At 28.0% G+C, this 22435-nt stretch overlaps 2 protein-coding genes across 2 annotated transcripts; both read right to left on the minus strand.

Annotated features, from left to right (window-relative positions):
* Nucleotides 1-68: 68 nt before the first annotated feature.
* On the minus strand, nt 69-3049 carry LOC126908850 (zinc finger BED domain-containing protein 5-like). Its single transcript, XM_050691164.1, is given in 2 exon segments — nt 69-628; nt 2991-3049. Coding segments are annotated over 2 exon segments (597 nt in total). The 3' UTR covers nt 69-90.
* A 5627-nt stretch (nt 3050-8676) lies between these two features.
* Nucleotides 8677-11265, minus strand: LOC126908847 (uncharacterized). Its single transcript, XM_050691161.1, has 2 exons — nt 10311-11265; nt 8677-10191 (listed from the first exon to the last, which is right to left on the minus strand). Exons 1-2 carry the CDS (start codon nt 11174-11176, stop codon nt 9399-9401), a joined length of 1659 nt encoding a protein of 552 aa, XP_050547118.1. The 5' UTR covers nt 11177-11265; the 3' UTR covers nt 8677-9398.
* Between the last annotated feature and the right edge of the window lie 11170 nt (nt 11266-22435).

The raw sequence follows: 22435 nt of genomic DNA on the forward strand, positions 1-22435 counted from the left end.
AAATATTAATCACCGTATATTTTAAATCACTATACATAAGTAAAATGCCAAAAACAGTGTCACGATAGTTCTCGCGCTAGAGTTGAAAGATCAATATATTAATTCGTCGATTTGAAATGAAAATTGGGTAGATACTAGAAGTTCACATAATGAAATTTCAACATCTTCCGCCATTTCATCAATTCACCGTCACACAGTATCTTTGCTTAATGGGACATTTTTGATTACACTGTATGTGGCTAAATGGTGTAAAACCGTTTTTAAAATTTCTTTGGCAGCTGGAAGTATTAACTCTTCACCTATGGTGTGGGTTTTTCCAGATTTTGCAATCAATTTTGATATATTGTAAGAAGCAATCAAACCATCATCGCATTGTTTTGATGAGCCTGCGAATAAGTCTGAGACTGATGGCGCCTTCTGAAACTTGTCCCTAATATTTGTGAAAAACGACAAATCTTTATTCTGTTTGTCAGGATAAACTTTTTGCAAATATTCCTGCAAACGAGATGGTTTCATTGCCACATTGGAGAACACTTTGTTACAAAGTAAACACATTGGAAGCTGCATGTTGGATGACGATGGAATAAATCCGAACTTTAAATACGTCGTATTATATTGACGGCATTTTCTTTTTGCATCAGACAGTTTTTGAAAATACAATTTTATGAAACGGAAAATTTTTTTTAAAAAACACGTTTTTAACATACTGAATATTACGAGTATAATAACGAAAACTAATACAACATGCGCGGGTCAAATCAAACGGTGTACTAAAAAGTTGGTTATATAATAAAATTTAATGTCCACGCATAATTGCTAAAATAATAAAGATAATAAATTTGTCAACAATGAAAGATAAGTTATTGTACATTGTTCAACATATAGTACCTATTAGTAACTTATAGTTATTATATGGATTATCAAGTATATTATATGAATTATTTTTAAGTCGCACTATGTACAACATTTTTGCGTGAACACGTTTGCCGCCCTTCTACAATCCAAAACTAGTTCACCGCCCCCCTACCGCCCAAAACTAGTTCAATGCCCCCCAGTGACACTTCACCGCCCACTGGGGGGCGATATCGCCCCCATTGGGAACCACTGGTATTATTAGTATATAAATACTACTCCTTATGAAAAATTTTATTTATCCATACATTTTTTAAAAAGTTATAGCATTTTAAATTAAAAAATGTAAAATATAAAATCGAGAATTTTCAAACATAAAAAGGATTTGGTAGCCATTTTCACCACGAAGGCAATTCCAAAAGTGTCAGTCTTTCCGGAACATTTTCAAAAGTTAAGTTGAAAAAGTTAATTTTTTGTAAAAAAGTTACAAATTACCATTTTGAAACCCTTCTTGTGTGATGATAATGGGTCAAATGTTCACAAAAGTATATAAAATGATAGGTAAATACCAAAAGTATCTATAAAAAAAAATATTATATTGATTCGGTCATTTTTAAAAAAAATTACAACAATTTTAGGTAAAAAACAATTTAAAAAATTTTGATAATTAGCGATTTTTAAATTTGTAATTTTTTGGGGGATTTCCCCCGTTTACGGGGAACGAGGGAAATTTTTCAATTTTTAAGGGTAATTACTTCAACTATATACGATTTGTGATCATTTGACATATCGTTGAAAGAAATCGTACTATAGGTATAGTTAATAGGTTCAAATTCTGCATCATGCCTATTTGGTTCACATGATTTTCGGTATAATTTTGATAACCAGCAACCAATCCCCAGTAACTGCATAAATTTATTTTTAGATAATTACCCCTAGAAAATACCATTAATATTTTATCAAAAAAAAAATATACAGCATTTCAGAATTTTTTTCACCGACGACATAGTAACATATTTTATATGCAAAGCCAGTGGACACACTTCAAATAATTGTAAAAATGTAGTTGATATACAAAAAACTAATACTCCATCCTACCCAAACAAATTAAACGAACCTGATGACTTCATCATAGACCACACTAAATTAATTGAAAATATCCGCTCTCCCACAAGCCCGACGCTTGATATACTTGATCAAACCAAATCGGATTGGGCCGAAAATCCGGAAGAAACAATTTTTTTTCCTCTAACCCCAAATTATTCCGATGAAACACTGCCTCACTTACGAACAGAATCTCAGAAGAGACTGTTGTCTGATTCGTCTTCCTCTTAACCTACGGACTGCCCAAATGCTGTATTGACATCTACCTCAGAAAAAAAATTATAAAACTACCAAGAAATCTCGTTAAAAAATTCATCAATCAGTCTCGACGCAAATTTGGACGAAAATTTAAATCCAATCATCGAACACTTTACTATCAATGAGCCCTTACCAATCATATACACCCAATTTAAATATATCCTGGATAACTTTAACAATAAATTAATGAATATCCACATTCTTATCGAAGACGTAAACACAAGCATCCCAATTTTAATGGACACAATCGAACAAATTCATCCTAAAATAAAGGACAGATCACTCAAATCATGTCTAACAAAGCTTATAAATCTACTTTTCCAATCTCAACCCCTTCAACAAAATTTTATCCAAAACTAAACATAACAAAAACCATACTAGTTTCATTACATAATCTCTAAAATTTCTAATCATGGACACTATCATTCAATGGAATATAAACGGTCAACACAAACACAATACCCACAGAGCAAAAACTCACATCGAACCAATCGCCCTATGCTTCCAAGAAACTAATTTAAAACCTAACACCACCTTTCCCATAAAAGAATACAAAGGTTTTTTCAAAAATCGCCAAACATACCTCCGTGCAAGTAGCGGAATTGCTATTTACGTCAATAACCTCATTGAAAGCACTAAAATTCATATTCAATCTTCACTTAAAGTTATAACTATCTCCATTAGTCTTAAAACCCCATTATTTATTTGAAATATTTATCTACCGGATAGCACCATTTTTAGACTTAATGATCTCACAGATATCATCCAACAATTACCCAAACCATTTATCTTTCTCGGTGACTTCAATAGTCGTAACCAAATCTGGGGATCTCATTTTACGGACCAAAGAGGCAAAATTATGGTAAAATTTCTAGAAAATGAGAAACTTATATTATTAAATACTGGAAAATATACCCGCCACAATGCAATCTCACAATAACAAATAGCACATTTGCATCAAACACCGAATGGAACGTACTTAACGAATATAGCAGCAGCGACCAGTGGCAAATTTCTATAAAAAAAACATAGATTTAACAGTCCCTACATCCCCACCAGTCCGTTGGAACTTAAAAAATCCCAATTGGGATCTCTACCGAGACATTATAAATCAAGCACTCAGTGACCACCCAGTCAATCTAAGTAACGAACTTAACCAAACCGAAATAAATTCAATTATTAACAATTTATCTAATATAATATTAGACGCCGGAAATCTGACCATCGGTAAAATTAACATCAAAAAGAAAACAGTTCCATGGTGGAACAAGGAATGCGCTTTATTGCATTCCTTTTAATTAGAGATTACAAAAAATCTTTAAACAAATTTTATAAAACCAAATCCATAGAAGACTACATAACGCTAAAGAAATTACATGCACAAGCAAGAATTATAACAAAAAAAAAGTAAAACTGAATCTTGGCAAAAATACACACATTCAATAAACTCAAACACATCTACAACCAACATGTGGAACAAAATCGAATCCATTAGAGGAATATCTCATCAGCCCCTACCATCCAATCTAATCCATAATGGCCACTTACTTTCATCTCTTACAGATATAACCAAATTTTTTGCACAGCATTTTATCTAAAATAACTGTAATTTTAACTGTGAATGCAATTTCTAAATTTCAAACACAAGATAAAAGGAAACATTACAAGGAAACTTGAACTTAACATCTACCTACAAGAAAACACAATAAACCAACTCTTCAATATAACTACAAAATGCATTATCTGGATGTAAAAGCAAAAGCCCAGGCCCAGACGGGATCCCATACTTTTTTAACCCTCGACACCCTTTCTTCCTTACACAATGATATTTGTAATGCAAAAAATCAAAAACAACATCTAATATTAATAGCCTTAGACTTAGAAAAAGCTTACGACATGGTATGGCGAAACAGGGTCCTGAAAATTATTCAAGAATGTGGTTACACCACATGTTCATATTCCTCCAAAACTTCTTAACAAACCGCACAATACAAGTTAAAGTTCACAATGAATTATCAAATACCTACTTAACTGAAAACGGCCTTCCCAAGGCTTTTAATAATATATTTAAAGAAATACCAAAACCTACAAAACATCTACTTTTTACAGACGACTGCCACATTTATAACAGTAGACAAAATATGAAAACTACAATGGAAATACTACAACAAGCGATCAATAGTCTCCAAAATTGGTCTGAAAAGAATGGTTTCAAATTCTCCCCAGGAATAAGTAAATGTATTTGTTTTTATACCCGTGTGGCAGAGAACCACAAATTATTCCTTAATAATTTTGAAATACCCTTCTGCAAATCTTTATGCATATTAGGAATGATCTTTGACAGTGAATTAAAATGAACCCAACACCTAAAAGAACTTAAAAACTCTAGTAAAATGAAAATGAATATAATAAAAACACACTTACTTCATACCTGGGGTGCTTACTCAAAAAGTCTTCTTAATATATACAAGTCCCTAATACTGTCTCGAATAAATTATGGGTCATTATTTATAGTTCAGCTAAAGAAAATCTACTCAAAATATTAGATTCTTTACACAAATAAGGTATTCGCATTTCAATAGGAGCTTTTAGAACCAGCCCTATCGAAAGTCTTTTATGTTATGCTGAAGAACTACCCCTCAAACTACGAAGAGAAAAAGACATACATATCCACCGCATAAAAAGGAAAAACACTCCTAACCATATAGGATATAAAAGATTTTCAAAAACCAAAACATAAATCCAACTAACACAATAAGGAAACAAATACCACTCATACAAGATACCTTCTATCATCTGTGCGCCAAGTTTAGAATCTACACATCCATTAAAAATAAAATAACATTCCAAAAATGTCCACCTTGGCTTTGGAAAATCCATCTCAATACTGAATTAACCAAATATAATAAGTTTGAAACAAAACCAACAATTATCAGGTTCCACTTCAAAGAAATCATCCAAAATAAATACTCCAATTTTATGCATATCTATACCGACGCAATCAAATCTCAACATGGAAATGGCTTTACAATCATCAAAGAAGAAACCAAAATACTTCATAAACTCCATCTGGAGAGCAGCATTTTTACCCCAGAAAACTATGCCATTTTAGAAGCAATCAAATTAACTAATCTAACTACTTCAAATAACAATATTCTAATAATAAGCGACTCATTAAGCGCCCTTCTAGCATTCCAAACCCCTTCTCGACAAATGAAATAACCCAGACCGAACAATATTCTACAAAAAAAAAAAATAGAATTTATGTAGGTACCTTCAAACATTGGTATAGCCGCCCACATAGCAATGAAATATTTCTAGAATATTTCTAGAATATTTATTTTTGATATTAAAATATTTCTAGAATATAACCAGAATATATTGAAATTTTTCTCACAATGTTCTCAGAATATACTTTGGCAGCGAATATTACATTCTCACAATATTTTAAAGGTATATTTCTAAAATATTATAAAAAATATATTGTGACAATATTTTTAAAATGTTTTATAAATATATTTAAAAAATGCAAAAAAANATAGGAGCTTTTAGAACCAGCCCAATCGAAAGCCTTTTATGTTATGCTGAAGAACTGCCCCTCAAACTACGAAGAGAAAAAGACATACATATCCACCGCATAAAAAGGAAAAACACTCCTAACCATATAAGATATAAAAGATTTTCAAAAACCAAAACATAAATCCAACTAACACAATTAGGAAACAAATACCACTCATACAAGATACCTTCTCTCATCTGTGCGCCAAGTTTAGAATCTACACATCTATTAAAAATAAAATAACATTCCAAAAATGTCCACCTTGGCTTTGGAAAATCCATCTCAATACTGAATTAACCAAATATAATAAGTTTGAAACAAAACCAACAATTATCAGGTTCCACTTCAAAGAAATCATCCAAAATAAATACTCCAATTTTATGCATATCTATACCGACGCAATCAAATCTCAACATGGAAATGGCTTTACAATCATCAAAGAAGAAACCAAAATACTTCATAAACTCCATCCGGAGAGCAGCATTTTTACCCCAGAAAACTATGCCATTTTAGAAGCCATCAAATTAACTAATCTAACTTTCAAATAACAATATTCTAATAATAAGCGACTCATTAAGCGCCCTTCTAGCATTCCAAACCCCTTCTCGACAAATAAAATAACCCAGACCGAACTATATTCTACAAAAAAAAATATAGAATTTATGTAGGTACCTTCAAACATTGGTATAGCCGGCAACGAAATGGCAGATAAGTCAGCATATATAGCGACCAAACCATCTTACATCCAACAATCAGTGACATATCGGCTAACGACATAAATATATCCATAAAAAATAAAGTAAATATGACATGACAAGTTACTGGGATTTTGTGCCGCCGTAAAATTAATTAAAAAAATTAAAAAATGCACCAAAAAGTAGCACTACCTACACAATCTAAATAGAAGACAAGAATTCACTCTTAACATAGTGAGAATTCAACATTCCTTTTGAACTCATTAGTTCCTAATCAGCAAAGATCCACCACCAATATATAACAAATACCAAGAAGACCTAACTATCCAACACGTCATCTTAGACTGNAAATATCACAAATATCAAGAAGACCTAACTATTCAACACGTCATCTTAGACTGCCCTGATCTTCAAAATACTCGAAACTCCCTATCAATACCAAACAGCTTAGGAGAAGCTCTCCACGAAGACAACAGCAAAAAATTCTAAAATTCCTCACGAAAATCAACATTAAAAATTAATACCTTCTCAGCTTCGCATCGAAGCTAAAACAATCTTCAATTAACATGTATCCAAATTTAAAGCCATTGTAATCTTCGATCTTTAATATTAATGTAATTCACGCCATGTAACATGAACACAAGGCTAATAACCTCAGACGTTGAAGCCTGTATATATACGATCCAGTATTTTCTACTAATCATCGAATCTTAAGTTTTATTTTTATCATCTTGAGCCATACATAATACAAATATCGATTTCTAACTCTTTAGTGTTAGACAACTTTTTTAGCTTCGTGCGAAGCTGAGAAGGTATTAATTTTATCATGATGTGTTTTTTTTTTTTTTGTGTCTGTTACCACTTTTTCTCAGACTTCAACGAACCGATTTTTTTCAACAATACGTCAAAAGATCACAAATCGTATCTAGTTGAATACATTACCCTTAAAAATTGAAAAATTTGCCCTCGTTCCCCGCAAATAGAGGAAATCTCCAAAAAAATAACAAATTAAAAAATCGATATTTTGTAATTTTTTTCACTTTTCTTTCTTAAAACTTCCATAACTTTTTCAAAAATAAACAAATCAACATAATTTTTTTTTATACTAAAACCTCAGATATTTCCCTTTCTATGATATAATTTTTTTTGAAAATCTAACACTTATTCTGCTCACAGAGAGAGATTCAAAATAGTAACTTTTTTACAAAAACTAAATTTTTCAACTTAATTTTTGAAATTATTCCGGAAATACTGCGTCCTTTAAGCATATATCAAATTTAAGTTTATGTTATATACTATAAAATGAAAAAAAAAAATTTGACCCGACACCTTATCTTCTATGCGCAAATAGCTACCGTATTCAAAAATATGCTATTTTTGTGTTAAAATCCTGGGTTTTGTATTTTATTTTATTTTAAAGTACCTTATAAAGACAATACACTGACTTTCATGAATATTTTATAATTTAATTGACATAGAATAAAGTTCATAAGACAAAAGAAATTAAACTTATTAATTTTTTTTGCTTTTTTCAAGTCGAAAAAGTAATTTTTTAATTTGAGTTAGCTTAAAAAGCCAATTTTATCAAGCGGTGAAAGCAACGAACAGTTGCCGAGTAGGTAACACAAGTGTCTTTCACGCATAGGGTACGAAGTTCAAATCCGTCTATGGCAATTAATATTTTGCATTTTTTTTTTGAGTTAGCTTTGAGTTAAAAAGTAGCTTGACCCGCTTTTTCCATACAAACAATTAAAAACATTAATTTCTATTATTCTTAAAATATTCATTGTAGAATTAGATTTGATATGATAAAAGTATTCAACTACAAATGTAATTTACGATAAAAATATAAAAAAATCAAACTTTTCTGATAAATGTACTGTAAATAGTAATTATAAAATTCCCTGAATGCATATTAATCTTAACAATTTCATTTTTTTCTATTATTAATAATGTCAATTTCAAACTTGCCAATTGAGCTACATGTTATGGTAATAAATACATTTTTTTTTAAATAAAACTTTCACTTTAAAGGACAATAAAAAGTAGGTTCAAAATGATTAAATTTAACATAATAAAAATCAAAATCAATAATAATTTGAAAACAATTAATTTTAAAAATTATATAATATATAATTAAAAATTTACTGATCTGGGTATAATTAAGGAAATAGAAGTTGATGTTGCTTTTGTAATTATTCATCAATTTTTAAAAATTAAACACTATCTACAGATTTGCATCGAAGCGTTTCTTATGATAGTGATTTTAATCACTGTCAGATTAAATCTATACTGGACCCAACTATGCCACGTCTCCACTATGCCACGATCCCACTGTGCTGGGTTTTTATTATATTACATTATTTTTTAGTTCAAAATTAATAAGTTTAATATTCATATATATCTGTTCTGTTTTTAATCATTTACTAACAATAAAGATTAAGTATATTATTAGATAATTAACTACTGTGCAATTAAATTTTTAATTTACTTAAAATTTTTTTTGGCATTTTGGAAAATGACCTAGTGATACAAACAACAATAAGCAACTAAATTAAATAGAATTAATCTCTAAATATTCTGAAAGTTATATATATTTTTTTAAATAATTAAAAAGGAAACAGAAATAATAGAGAGACAGAGAAAAAAAGGAAGACTTATATAAAAAAATATTATTATGCCTAATACTTTTGTAATTAGAGAATACGATTAATGTATTTGGGTATCCACCGACCTTCAAACACAGTATTACTGATAAAGCACGGCGGTTATATGCTCCAAAATTGGCTCAACCAAAGTAAAATATTAACACAATATACAAATAAACAAAAATAAGAGCGAACTTTTTGTCGTATTACAAATATTTTTAGGAAAAATTAATTATTTTATAATAACATATTTGCAATATATTATTGAGTCTTGAATAATTGTCAATTCTTACAAGGCAAATCATTAAAACCTAAATACTCATAATCATTTTTCACAACCTTTAGAACAAATGATTCCAAATAATCACACATATCATGATGAATAATACTATATTCTGTTAAGGTATTGGTTTGAATCAATTGTAGAAATGTTGTAATTATGTCTGTTTCACAATTTATAATTTTGCAATATTTCATGTTATATTGATTTACGTCATAAAATTTTCTCTGTAAAGCAAAAGCATGAACGTGTTCTAGGTGTTCAAGGAATGATTGAGCATCATAAAGTCCATCATTAGTAAATATCAATGAGGAAAAATACTTTTTTCCAACGTCATTCAAAAAATCAATAAAAAATTCTAACAGTTTCTCTATGAGCACTTCTTGATGTCGATAATTTTTATTCTTTTTGTAGTATCTTAAAGTAGTCAGAGCAGTTAACATTTTTTTAAACATATCATCGGATGTCATTAGTGTTTTATAAAGCTTAACCGCACAATTAATTTTATTTTCATATTTACAAACATTAATTATTTGTCCCAACATTACATTAAAATTACGAAGTATTTCAATATAGCGACATCTTAAAATAAGTGAAAGACATGACCGCACAAAATAATAATTTATCGTATCAACTGTTTCTGTGATGTCTTTAAAATATACTAAATTTTCATTTGTAAAATCAGTTTTAACAGCTATATGTTTTAATGATTTCCAACCGTTGCAAGAAAGAAAATGATTACACAATGCAATGCCATCATAAAGGCCATATATTTTATATTTGGAATGAATATACCTGTATGGAAAAAAAATCTATGAACCCTCCAAATTAATATCTTAATAATGATAATATTTAAATAGCAAAATAAAATTCTTAAATTTTATTATGTAAACATACTAAACTATAAATCTTACTTGAATGTATTTGTTCCGTCTAGTTGTTCAAATCCTAGTTTTGAAATACAATTTTCAATTATTCTGGATTTATATAATTCAAGATCTTTATGAATATCATTAATATAATCGTCTGAGTCCTCTATTAGTTTTTCCATTTGATCGATGTTATATTTTATCAATAAATTGGTTGAAATAGAACTTTTATATTCTGTCCCACAAACTTTTTTATTTTTATAAAGATTTGATAACATTAATTTAGTTTTATTATAAAAACATTTTATATTTTCATAACTAGTGACAACAGTATTATATATCATAAATTTCGGGGGATATTTTAAATCCCTTGCGTATTCATAAAAATAATTTATTTCATAATCTACAGTTTTAATATTAAAAGTTGTAGAGTCTATAATTCGTAGGTCGATGTTCTCGAGATATTTTGCTGTTTTCAACATTATTTGAAACATATTTATTGAATATTTAAAAATATCAATAATTTGCTCAGTACAATATATCAATGCGTCATATTGTTTATTTACATAATTAACTTTACACTTATTTAAAACAAGGTTTAAAATTACATTGAAAGTTTGCATTATATTACTATATTCACAATTTAATAGAGATGTTATATGGTAGAGTTTTTGAATAAAGTTATTTTCATCGATAATTTCACTTGTGACGCTTTTGGTGTTAATTGTGAAGTTCTCAAGTTTAATTTCTGTTTGTTGAATTGAGTCCCATCCATTTTGAACACGAATGTGGTTTAATGAGTTAATCACGTATTTTTTAAAATCTTCACTTTGAGTATCACAATATACAACTAAAACTTGATTTAAATACCAAAATAAGAAAAACTCATATAAAATATTTTTTTTAAACATGTTTTTTAATTTTATAAAACGAAATTTATTATATAGTATTATTTTTAAGAAAAAATAACCTTAAACTCTTTTTTAATGTTTCTTATATTTTATAGAGATAGAAAAAGATCAACATAATTTTTTTGATAACAATTTTAACTGCAATTTGTTATTTGTTTAATATATAAAGGTTGTGTATATAAGGTTGTGTTGGGTTTAAAACAAAAATTTATTATTAGAAATTTTAATGACGTAGATGTATGTAGAAATTGAATTTTAGGTGAATAAACATTTTTTTTGTTACTTTTNTTTTTTTTAAACATGTTTTTTAATTTTATAAAACTAAATTTATTATATGGTATTATTTTTAAGAAAAAATAACCTTAAACTCTTTTTTAATGTTTCTTATATTTTATAGAGATAGAAAAAGATCGACATAATTTTTTTTATAACAATTTTAACTGCAATTTGTTATTTGTTTAATATATAAAGGTTGTGTATATAAGGTTGTGTTGGGTTTATAACAAAAATTTATTATTAGAAATTTTAATGACGTAGATGTATGTAGAAATTGAATTTTAGGTGAATAAACATTTTTTTTGTTACTTTTATTAAAGTTTCTTATACATAGTGTTTGTTTTATCATTAATACTCAATTGCTCGCAGAATAAAATTTATTTTGAAATAATAAATAAATTCAAATTTTTCTATACGTCTGTTGTACAATAAGCAATTCTTATAACAAATTTATTTACAATGACATGAATGACAGTATTCAGGAAAGACATTAGCCAATAGACAGCTTATTTTATTGGATTAGATTTTTATTTATTTATTTTTACTATTATTAAGTTTCCAGAAGGTCTACATCTCAAGAAAGTATGATAGTCTATGTAAAACATTGAAAATTAAAGATAAAAAGACAAGTGCTTTTTTAAGAATATGTTTGCCAATATAGATAGTTATAAGGTCAAACAGGGACTTAATTGGTTGGAAATATTTTTATTATATACTGAATTTCACTAAGGCTTGACGGGTAATGCCATTAGTAGTAGAGAATCTAGAAATCTTGCGATAATTTGTTGTTGAGTGCTGCTAGGAGTTATGTAATGTGGTTTAAAATTATTTAAGAGGTGCGCCTCAAAAATATTTGCTCTTACAGCGTCAGTAATAGTCCACGTGTTGTTTGTTCTTTTATCTCAGAGAAAGGAACAGTTTTTTTTGTTAATTAATTTTTTTGTAGCTTTCCATAAGAACGAATCTTGGGTTGATAATTTTGATAAATACAAATTTTAATTTTTATATTTGTAGCTTTGGAGAGCTCTGCTTACTTTATTAGTAAGAAAATTAAGTTAAGTTTTATCAGTAGGGTATCTAAAGAGTTACCACTGATATCTAACCGAATATTTTTCTCGGAGTAGTTTTGTATAAGTGTGATGGTAATTTATATTTAGTAGGCAAGAAATCAGACGCTTTTATTGCATTAATAGCAGTTTTTGAATAAGAGAAGTAAATGAATTGATCACCTTAACAACTCATCTACATATTTAAGGAAATTTTGTAGGTTTATTTTTTTGCTTCTTGTAAGATTGAACTTAGATCAATTAACTATAACCGCAATGAGGGTAGGTCGTGTGGATTTTTGACCAGCACCCAGTTCGAGTAGAATATGATCAGATGAGATATAATTTTAATTATATATATTACCCACTGCACAATGTTACATACCATTAATGTTCTTAAAACGTTTCATGGGAAGGCCCGGGCGCAAGGGGGTTTTAGGGGTTCAAACCCCTCCCATTGACGAAAAATATATATCATGTTTTTCATTTTTAATTGATTATATTAGATATTTGATTATCTTATTTGTTATAAAAATTGCAGAGAACTATTAGCATAGCATATTATTTTTGGTTTATACGATTTAATTAATTATTTATTTCATTACTAACCGTTAAAAAATGCATTTATAAGAGCTTATTTCAGGATTTTTAAGTGCACGCATAATCAGTTTTTTTAGGGGACAGAAGCCTTGTGCTCTAGTAATAAAATAATAATGCATAACATAATAGCACACCACTATTATTGTGTTACTCTCGTGTTTGGTGTTAATCGGTTTCCGTTGAGACGTTATCGACAAAATATAATGACCGCGACGGCGACGTAAAGAACACGAGTACGACACGATAACGGAAGTCGCGTATTTTAAAAGATGTTTATAATCAAGTGTAAGACGTTAGTTATACAAAGATGGCGTTTGCAATATCATTGAAATGGACATTCGAAGATTTTAAAAAAAACCACGACAAGAAAATGACGAGATAGTAAGCATATTAAAATTAATTATAATTATTACAATTACTCGATTAATCTATTTAGTTTTCAAATTTTATTTATAGGAAACTAGTTTCAATAACCTGACACAATCAACTGAACCAGCAGAAAAAGCATCTACAGATACAAATGTCTCAGTTTCAATTCCAAAGTTTGTGTACCCTCATGATATAGGGTTATATGTGAATAAACCTGCAACTGAAAGTATTGACTTGATACCGGGACTTCAAAATTTGATATGGACACCTCCAGAAGACTACAAATTTCCTGTTTCCGAAAAAAGAAATTTCAAAGAAGTTGGTTGCTCAAATATAAATGATTGGCTTATTCAGTATTTATGAATGGCGCATTTTGTAAGTATTGTGTATTGTTTTCTGTACGAAGTGGAGGAATTAGACATCAAACGTTGGGGCAGCTTGTTAAAAAACCACTTACCAACTGTAAAAAAGCTTTAGAATTATTTAGTTATCATAACTCACTCGAGTATCATAAAACTTCATTATTAAAATCAAGTATGAGAACAGAAATTGATAATCAAAACATTTTATAGGTTGACTTACAAATTTCGGAACAACAATTAGATTACATTAATAAAAGTAAAAAATGTTTGATTCCTGTGATCGAAACTTTAATATTATATGGTCGGCAGGGTTTGACTCTTCGTGGTTCAAAAGATTCAGGAAGAGTAACTTCCGAAGAACCTATAACTAACGATGATAATTTTCGGGCTCTTTTAAGATATCGAGCAATAACTGATGAACAGCTTAATAATTTTTTACAAAATTCAGCAAAAAACGCAATGTACATTAGTAACCGTGTTCAAAACGAAGTTATTGTCATATTTCACAATTTAATTCAAAAACAGATTATTGAACGTGCCAATAAATCTCGAGTTTTTTCTATAACAGTAGATGAAACGACATAGAACAACTTTCAATCTGTGTACGGTATTTAAATTATAAAGACAGTAATTATAAATATGTGAAGATTTTTTAAGCTTTATCCCTGTTGAAGATGTAACAGGGAAAGGTTTATCAAATGCTATTTTGAATTTCCTAGAATATTCTGGAATAGATTGTACATATTTATTTGAATAAAGTTATGATGGGGTTAGTACTAAGAGTGGTGAATTTCACGGAGTTCAATCGTATATAAAAAAAAATATAATTTAGCTCTATACTCACACTGTGCTACCCATAGTTTCAATTTAGCAGTTAGTGCCGCATGTAGTATCCCTCAAGTCAAAAACTGCCTTGGTACAGTCCAATCTATTTATAACTTCTTTAATACCCCAAAAAGGCAAATTGCACTTCAGGATGCAATAAAATAAAAAGATAATGCCAAAAAAACCCATGACAAACTCTAATGTAGAAATAGAAATTGCCGAATGGCTTAGGCGTGCTAACACAAGAGTACAAAGGGACAAATTAAACGAGTGACAATATAATTTTTTATATGTGTTTATGTTTTTTTTTTATATACATTTATAATTACAGTTTTANATACATTTATAATTACAGTTATGTTTTAAAATAATATTTATAAAAAGTTTTTATTTATATTTAAGAAAGTACCATTTTTATTTCTTTATTTAGATTGATACATTATCTATAATATATAATAAATAATGACACGGTACCGTGTTTCCCTCAGCCGCACATCACGTTATCAACCTAAATTAAAGTGTATCGGAATCTGAATCATAAGTGCACGATGGCCTAGTGGTAATGTTTGTCTATACGACACCTTGGGTAAAATACCAAACCAAAGTCAATTCATGAATTTTTAAATCCATTTATTACATATCTTTCAATATTATTAAATAATGGCTTAACTATCGGTAGAAATTTGTATCAGTTTGGTGTTGGTCATGTAATTTGTGATTCTTCAGCTAAAAGCTTTGTACTTAATGTGAAATCATTTAATGCTTATTTTGGATGTACCTCATGTACTCAGGAAGGTTCGTTCATAAATAATAGAATGTCATTTTTAGAAATAGAATCGCCTCTTAGAACCGATGAATCATGATTTAAAAAACGATTTCGTTCTAAAACACGAAGAATATCATAAAGGTAGTAGCCTTCTTGAATTATTACCTATAAAAATAATTATCGACGTGTGTCTTGATTATATGCATAATGTTTCCTTGGGTGTAACAAAACGTTTGTTAGAGTTTTGGGTTAAAGGTAAGAAGGACGTTAGATTAGCTGAGGAAAATAAAGTTAAAATATCTAATAATTTAATGAATCTACGATTGTGCGTACCATGTGAATTTAGTCGTCTGCCTAGAGAATTAGATAGTATAGAATACTATAAAGCTACTGAATTAAGAATGTTTGTTCTACACTCAGGATTAATAGTTTTAAAAGGAAATTTAAATAAATTAAAGTATTTTCATTTTAAACTCTTGGTGTGTGCAGTAAGAATTTTGATATCTCCTGATATATGTCAAACTTCAAACGATTTAGCTCAAAACTTACTGAATGAATTTGTTTCTCAGTACTCTTCTTTGTATGGGGCTCATTCTGTGAATTATAACGTTCATAGCTTATTACATCTTCCTATATATGTTAAAATTCATGGATGTCTTGATCATTTTAGTTGCTTTAAATTTGAAAATTACTTACAATACATAAAAAAATCAATAAAAAGTGCTAAATATCCTCTTTCAGAAGTAACTAATAGGGTTATTGAAAAACAAAAACATTTAATATCCAGTAGTATAATTCTTGATCCTATTGTCACTTTTAAAGAGATTATCAACACATCTACTCCTTACTTTAGTTTAGATGATAAATTATATGAAAAAATAATTTTAAAAGATCTAAAAGTAATTATTAATACATGCAATGAACGTGATAAATATATAATATTAAAAAATAGTGACATTGTTATGATTAACCACATTGTTAAACCAAAAAATGAATCATCTTTTATATTAATTGTTCAAAAATTTTTAAATCCATCTCCAATTTTTACTGAGCCTATTGTATCTTCCATATTTGGCTTATTTACTATAAATACTAATAATTTATCTAATAATTTGTCAATTCATATTTCTGATATAAAGAACAAATGTATTTTTATTCATATATCTAATAAACAAGCAGTTATATCAACTTTTGTATCAATTTCTTCATGTAATATGACAATGTTAAATAGCATTTAAAACTGGTTATCTATTTTTATTAAATATAACAGGATTGTCCATAGAAAATGACAATTGTGTGTCACCGATCAATCAAGTCAATGTGTAACTTTTATTGTTGTGACTAGTAAATTGTGAATTAATAAAATCGATTTTAACTATTGTTTTTGATTATAATTAGTTTAAATTTATTATTATGGAATGCTCAGTCGGTATAGCAGTGAACGAAGAGTGTCACAAATCGGTTTACGGTGTTAATAATCAATTATTATTAAATATTTTTTATTTTTCTAATGAAAACCAACAACTCCTTGCTTATAGAATAAACTGTTCTTTAACTACAATTTGTGAGTATCACAGTAAAAAATATTTAGATTATTTTTATTTTGTGTTCGGTAGAAAATGTTCTGATCCATTTAATATACATAAAATAACTGTCCGCAAAGGTCTGATTGAAATAAAACTACAAATCGTTCTTGAATATTCAAATTTGGAATTAATACCTGGAAAGGCCTTATGTAAAACATGTTTAAAACGTTTGAAAGATTCTGCTGATTACTTGAATATGAGTGTTGAGCATGAAGAACCCGTGTATGAGTCTATAGAAAATAATTTAGAAACAATAAATAACGCTTGTAACAATTTAGGTATATCACCTATTTTATTAAAAAACTTAAGTAAAACTCGCCGACCAGTTATTATTGAAAAAAAAGCTGAAGCTATAAGTACTGTAATAAAAAAAAAACTTTTCTCGGCTTATGAAATTCCTTCATCTTCTTCTAATAGCACACATTTTATTTCTAACGGTAATTATGTCATTAAAGAGTATGAACGTTTAATAAATAACTTAAAAATAAAATTTAATGAAACCAATGAAACTAGCCAACACATAAGAATTTTAATTCTGTTGCCTAAATCTTGGTCGGTTTCAAAAATTTGTGAAGAGTTTGGTGCCACAGAATACTTTGTGAAAAAGGTAAAAAAATTGGTCGATGTTCATGGTGTTTTACCTGACATTGTCGTTCAAAAACCTGGTTGAGTAATTGATTCAAATGTAGTAAAAAATATTGATGACTTTTATCATAATGACGATTATAGCAGGGTATGTCGCGGTATGAAAGACGTCATTAATGTAAAAGATGCTGATGGTAAAAAAATTACTAAACAAAAAAGATTGATTTTGTGTAACTTAAAAGAATTATATATAAATTACAAAACGGAAAATCCTAATGATAAAATTGGTTTTTCTAAATTTGCTGAATTAAGACCTAAATGGTGTATTTTAGCTGGAGCAAGTGGTACACATTCCGTATGCGTGTGCGTGATCCACACACATATAAAACTTATGGTTGAAGGGGCTAAATTAAATATAGACTTAGTCGATTTAATAAAAAGTATTGTCTGTGATATTAATAACGAAATATGTATGCTCAATGATTGTAATCGATGCCCTGGACCTGAAAATCTCAAACGTCAAATGCTTAATTTAGATACTACCACGATAACTGATCAAATAGTATATAGTCAGTGGGTGCACACAGATCGTACAACACTTGTCAAAATTACTCAAAATAGAGCAGAATTTTTGGAAAAATTAGTTGAGCAGCTACCTATTGTTAAAAAACACCATTTCATTTCATAAGCTCAGTCTACGTACTTACGTGAAAAAAAAAACTCTCTTGCTGTAAATAGTGTATTGTGTTAGGCGACTTTGCTGAGAATTTCACGTTCGTGATCCAGGATGAAATTCAAAGCTACCACTGGGTAAATTCTCAAGCCACTTTACATCCTTATACAATTTATTATAAATCTAACGCAATTGATTCTTTACAAAAAAAAAATTATTGTATTATTAGTGATCATTTGACACATAATACAGATGCGGTTTATGTTTATCAATCTCACTTAATTAAAAAAATAAAAGATTTCATGCCAAATATAAAAAAAATTCACTACTTTTCTGACGGAGCTATCAGCCAATATAAAAATTAAAAAAATATAGGTCAATCTATGTTATCACACAGCAGATTTTGGCTTAGAAGCAGAATGGAATTTTTTTGCGACCGCACACGGTAAGAGTCAATGCGATAGGTGGTACAGTTAAGCGATTGGTCTATAAAGCTAGTTTGCAAAGAACTTCGAATAATCATATTCTTACGCCAAGAGCAATGTTTGATTATTGTAAATTAAATATAAAAGGAATTGAGTTCTTATATATAACTGCTTTAGAGGTACTTTCACTTGAACACCACTTAGGTGNTTTTAGAACTACTTTCACTTGAACACCACTTAGGTGAGCGGTATAAAACTGCAAAAAATGTCCTGCTATTCGTCAACATCACAGTTTTATACCTGAAAATGGAAATTCTCTGAATTATAAGATAACTTCAAAGTCCACCAAATCCAATAGTATAAAAATTTTGTAAATTATAAGAACAAANGTATAAAAATTTTGTAAATTATAAGAACAAAATAATTAGGTATAATATAAACAAAAATAAAACTTATATGTATGTATAAAAAGAATTAAATTATATTTTAGAATAAATTAAAATGAAATATATAAAAAAAATTATTCTCTATTACACTCAAAAATATAACACATTTTATTATACTTTTAGAATAATAAAATTATCCAAAATACGAAATATTTGATAAAATTACGTCTTAGATTGAGCGTTCACAGACACAAAAAAAAAAAATAAAAAAAAAATAAAAAAACACATCATAGTAAAATTAATACCTTCTCAGATTCGCATCGAAGCTAAAATTATTCTCTATTACACTCAAAAATATAACACATTTTATTATACTTTTAGAATAATAAAATTATCTAAAATACGAAATATTTGATAAAATTACGTCNAAATTATCTAAAATACGAAATATTTGATAAAATTACGTCTTTAAAAATAGTTGCTTACAATGGTATGTAGTATTTTATTTTCGTGCAGAATAAATGCAAAAAATTAAAATTAAATGTTGAAAATTACGTAGTTTATGGATTTCCCATAATACGCAAATTTGTAAATTTTGTAAGTTCTATAAGTGGCGTTAAAATTATTTCTCCATCATCAAATTTTCACCAGACGTTTTAATTGCCTAAAGGTAAGTACTATGTAAATTTGAAAAAAATTCGTTCAGTCACTTTTGTGTAATGAGATGATAAAGTTGGCTATTTTCAGCAAATCACGCGTGTTCAAGACCGTAAAACGATACAAAAAAAATTATAAACTGATTCAAATATGATATGGGTTAAAAGAACATAACTAAAAGTTTCTATAAAGAAAAAAAAAACTTTAATTAAAAAATTTTTTGACCTTCAAATTTTGCTCTTCAAATACTGCAAAATTTAAAAAATTTAAATCAAAATTACAANAATACTGCAAAATTTAAATCAAAATATCGATGTTCAAAAAAATTCAAAATTCATAAACTTAAAAATGAAATTGAAGTACTATTTAATATGAGTAAAACAGTGCTAGTTCCACAATGATAGCTTATTTTGATGTGAAGTTATAGGCTCTAGAACATAGGCTGTTTTTTCATGTTTTTAATTATAAAAAATGCGCTATCTGGTAAAAAAATAATAATAAAAAAAAAATATATTATTTTTGTTATCAATGACCTTTAAGAAGTCTATGATATAAATTTCTGAACTATACCAGCACACACGTTAGATGATTTCACATGGAATGACCCTATAACCGTTATGTATATTAAAAAACAAAAATAAAATTAATGGGATATTTTATTTAGGCTTTAGTAGTTAGAACTTTTTTATCTTTTTTAGTACATTAAATACAACCTTAATTTGTTTTCATTATGTTTATTGAAACAATAGGTGTTATTAATATATAAATAATAACTAAGACTAAATATATAACCACCACACAAAAACAACATCACTCGAAACATATTATATAATTGAATAAGTTGAAGAATTATAAAAATAATATATAACGACGCAATAAACGTCGAAAATAAATATAACTATATTAAACCATGTATGTATGTCAATATTATACAAATTATTAAAATAGTATCACAATATATTGAAATTATATGAAACATTATAGTAGACTATTAAATCTAATAAATAGTAAACATACTTATAAAATATAAAAATTATATACCTACTTAATTAGTAATAATAAATATATAATGAACTTTAAAAAAATATATACAAAAATGAATGCATTTTGAATAATTAATAATTTATACCAAAGCTTGTATTAATAAGTTAATTTAATAAGGTATTTCTGAAAGTGAATGATTTAAAGTTGATATAACTGCTTGTTTATTAGATATATGAATAAAAAAACATTTGTTCTNATTAGATATATGAATAAAAATACATTTGTTCTTTATATCAGAAATATGAATTGACAAATTATTAGATAAATTATTAGTATTTATAGTATATAAGCCAAATATGGAAGATACAATAGGCTCAGTAAAAATTGGAGATGGATTTAAAAATTTTTGAACAATTAATATAAAAGATGATTCATTTTTTGGTTTAACAATGTGGTTAATCATAACAATGTCACTATTTTTTAATATTATATATTTATCACGTTCATTGCATGTATTAATAATTACTTTTAGATCTTTTAAAATTATTTTTTCATATAATTTATCATCTAAACTAAAGTAAGGAGTAGATGTGTTGATAATCTCTTTAAAAGTGACAATAGGATCAAGAATTATACTACTGGATATTAAATGTTTTTGTTTTTCAATAACTCTATTAGTTACTTCTGAAAGAGGATATTTGGCACTTTTTATTGATTTTTTTATGTATTGTAAATAATTTTCAAATTTAAAGCAACTAAAATGATCAAGACAGCCATGATTTTTAACATATATAGGAAGATGTAATAAGCTATGAACGTTATAATTCACAGAATGAGCCCCATACAAAGAAGAGTACTGAGAAACAAATTCATTCAGTAAGTTTTGAGCTAAATCGTTTGAAGTTTGACATATATCAGGAGATATCAAAATTCTTACTGCACACACCAAGAGTTTAAAATGAAAATACTTTAATTTATTTAAATTTCCTTTTAAAACTATTAATCCTGAGTGTAGAACAAACATTCTTAATTCAGTAGCTTTATAGTATTCTATACTATCTAATTCTCTAGGCAGACGACTAAATTCACATGGTACGCACAATCGTAGATTCATTAAATTATTAGATATTTTAACTTTATTTTCCTCAGCTAATCTAACGTCCTTCTTACCTTTAACCCAAAACTCTAACAAACGTTTTGTTACACCCAGGGAAACATTATGCATAAAATCAAGACACACGTCGTTAATTATTTTTATAGGTAATAATTCAAGAGGGCTACTACCTTTATGATATTCTTCCTGTGTTTTAGAACGAAATCGTTTTTTAAATCATGATTCATCGGTTCTAAGAGGCGATTCTATTTCTAAAAATGACATTCTATTATTTATGAACGAACCTTCCTGAGTACATGAGGTACATCCAAAATAAGCATTAAATGATTTCACATTAAGTACAAAGCTTTTAGCTGAAGAATCACAAATTACATGACCAACACCAAACTGATACAAATTTCTACCGATAGTTAAGCCATTATTTAATAATATTGAAAGATCTGTAATAAATGGATTTAAAAATTCATGAATTGACTTTGGTTTGGTATTTTACCCAAGGCGTCGTATAGACAAACATTACCACTAGGCCATCGTGCACTTATGATTTAGATCCCGATACACTTTAATTTAGGTTGATAACGTGATGTGCGGCTGAGGGAAACACG

The sequence above is a fragment of the Daktulosphaira vitifoliae genome, unplaced genomic scaffold, assembly GCF_025091365.1.
Source record: "Daktulosphaira vitifoliae isolate Bord-2020 unplaced genomic scaffold, ASM2509136v1 Scaffold_19, whole genome shotgun sequence".
Lineage (NCBI taxonomy): Eukaryota > Metazoa > Arthropoda > Insecta > Hemiptera > Phylloxeridae > Daktulosphaira > Daktulosphaira vitifoliae.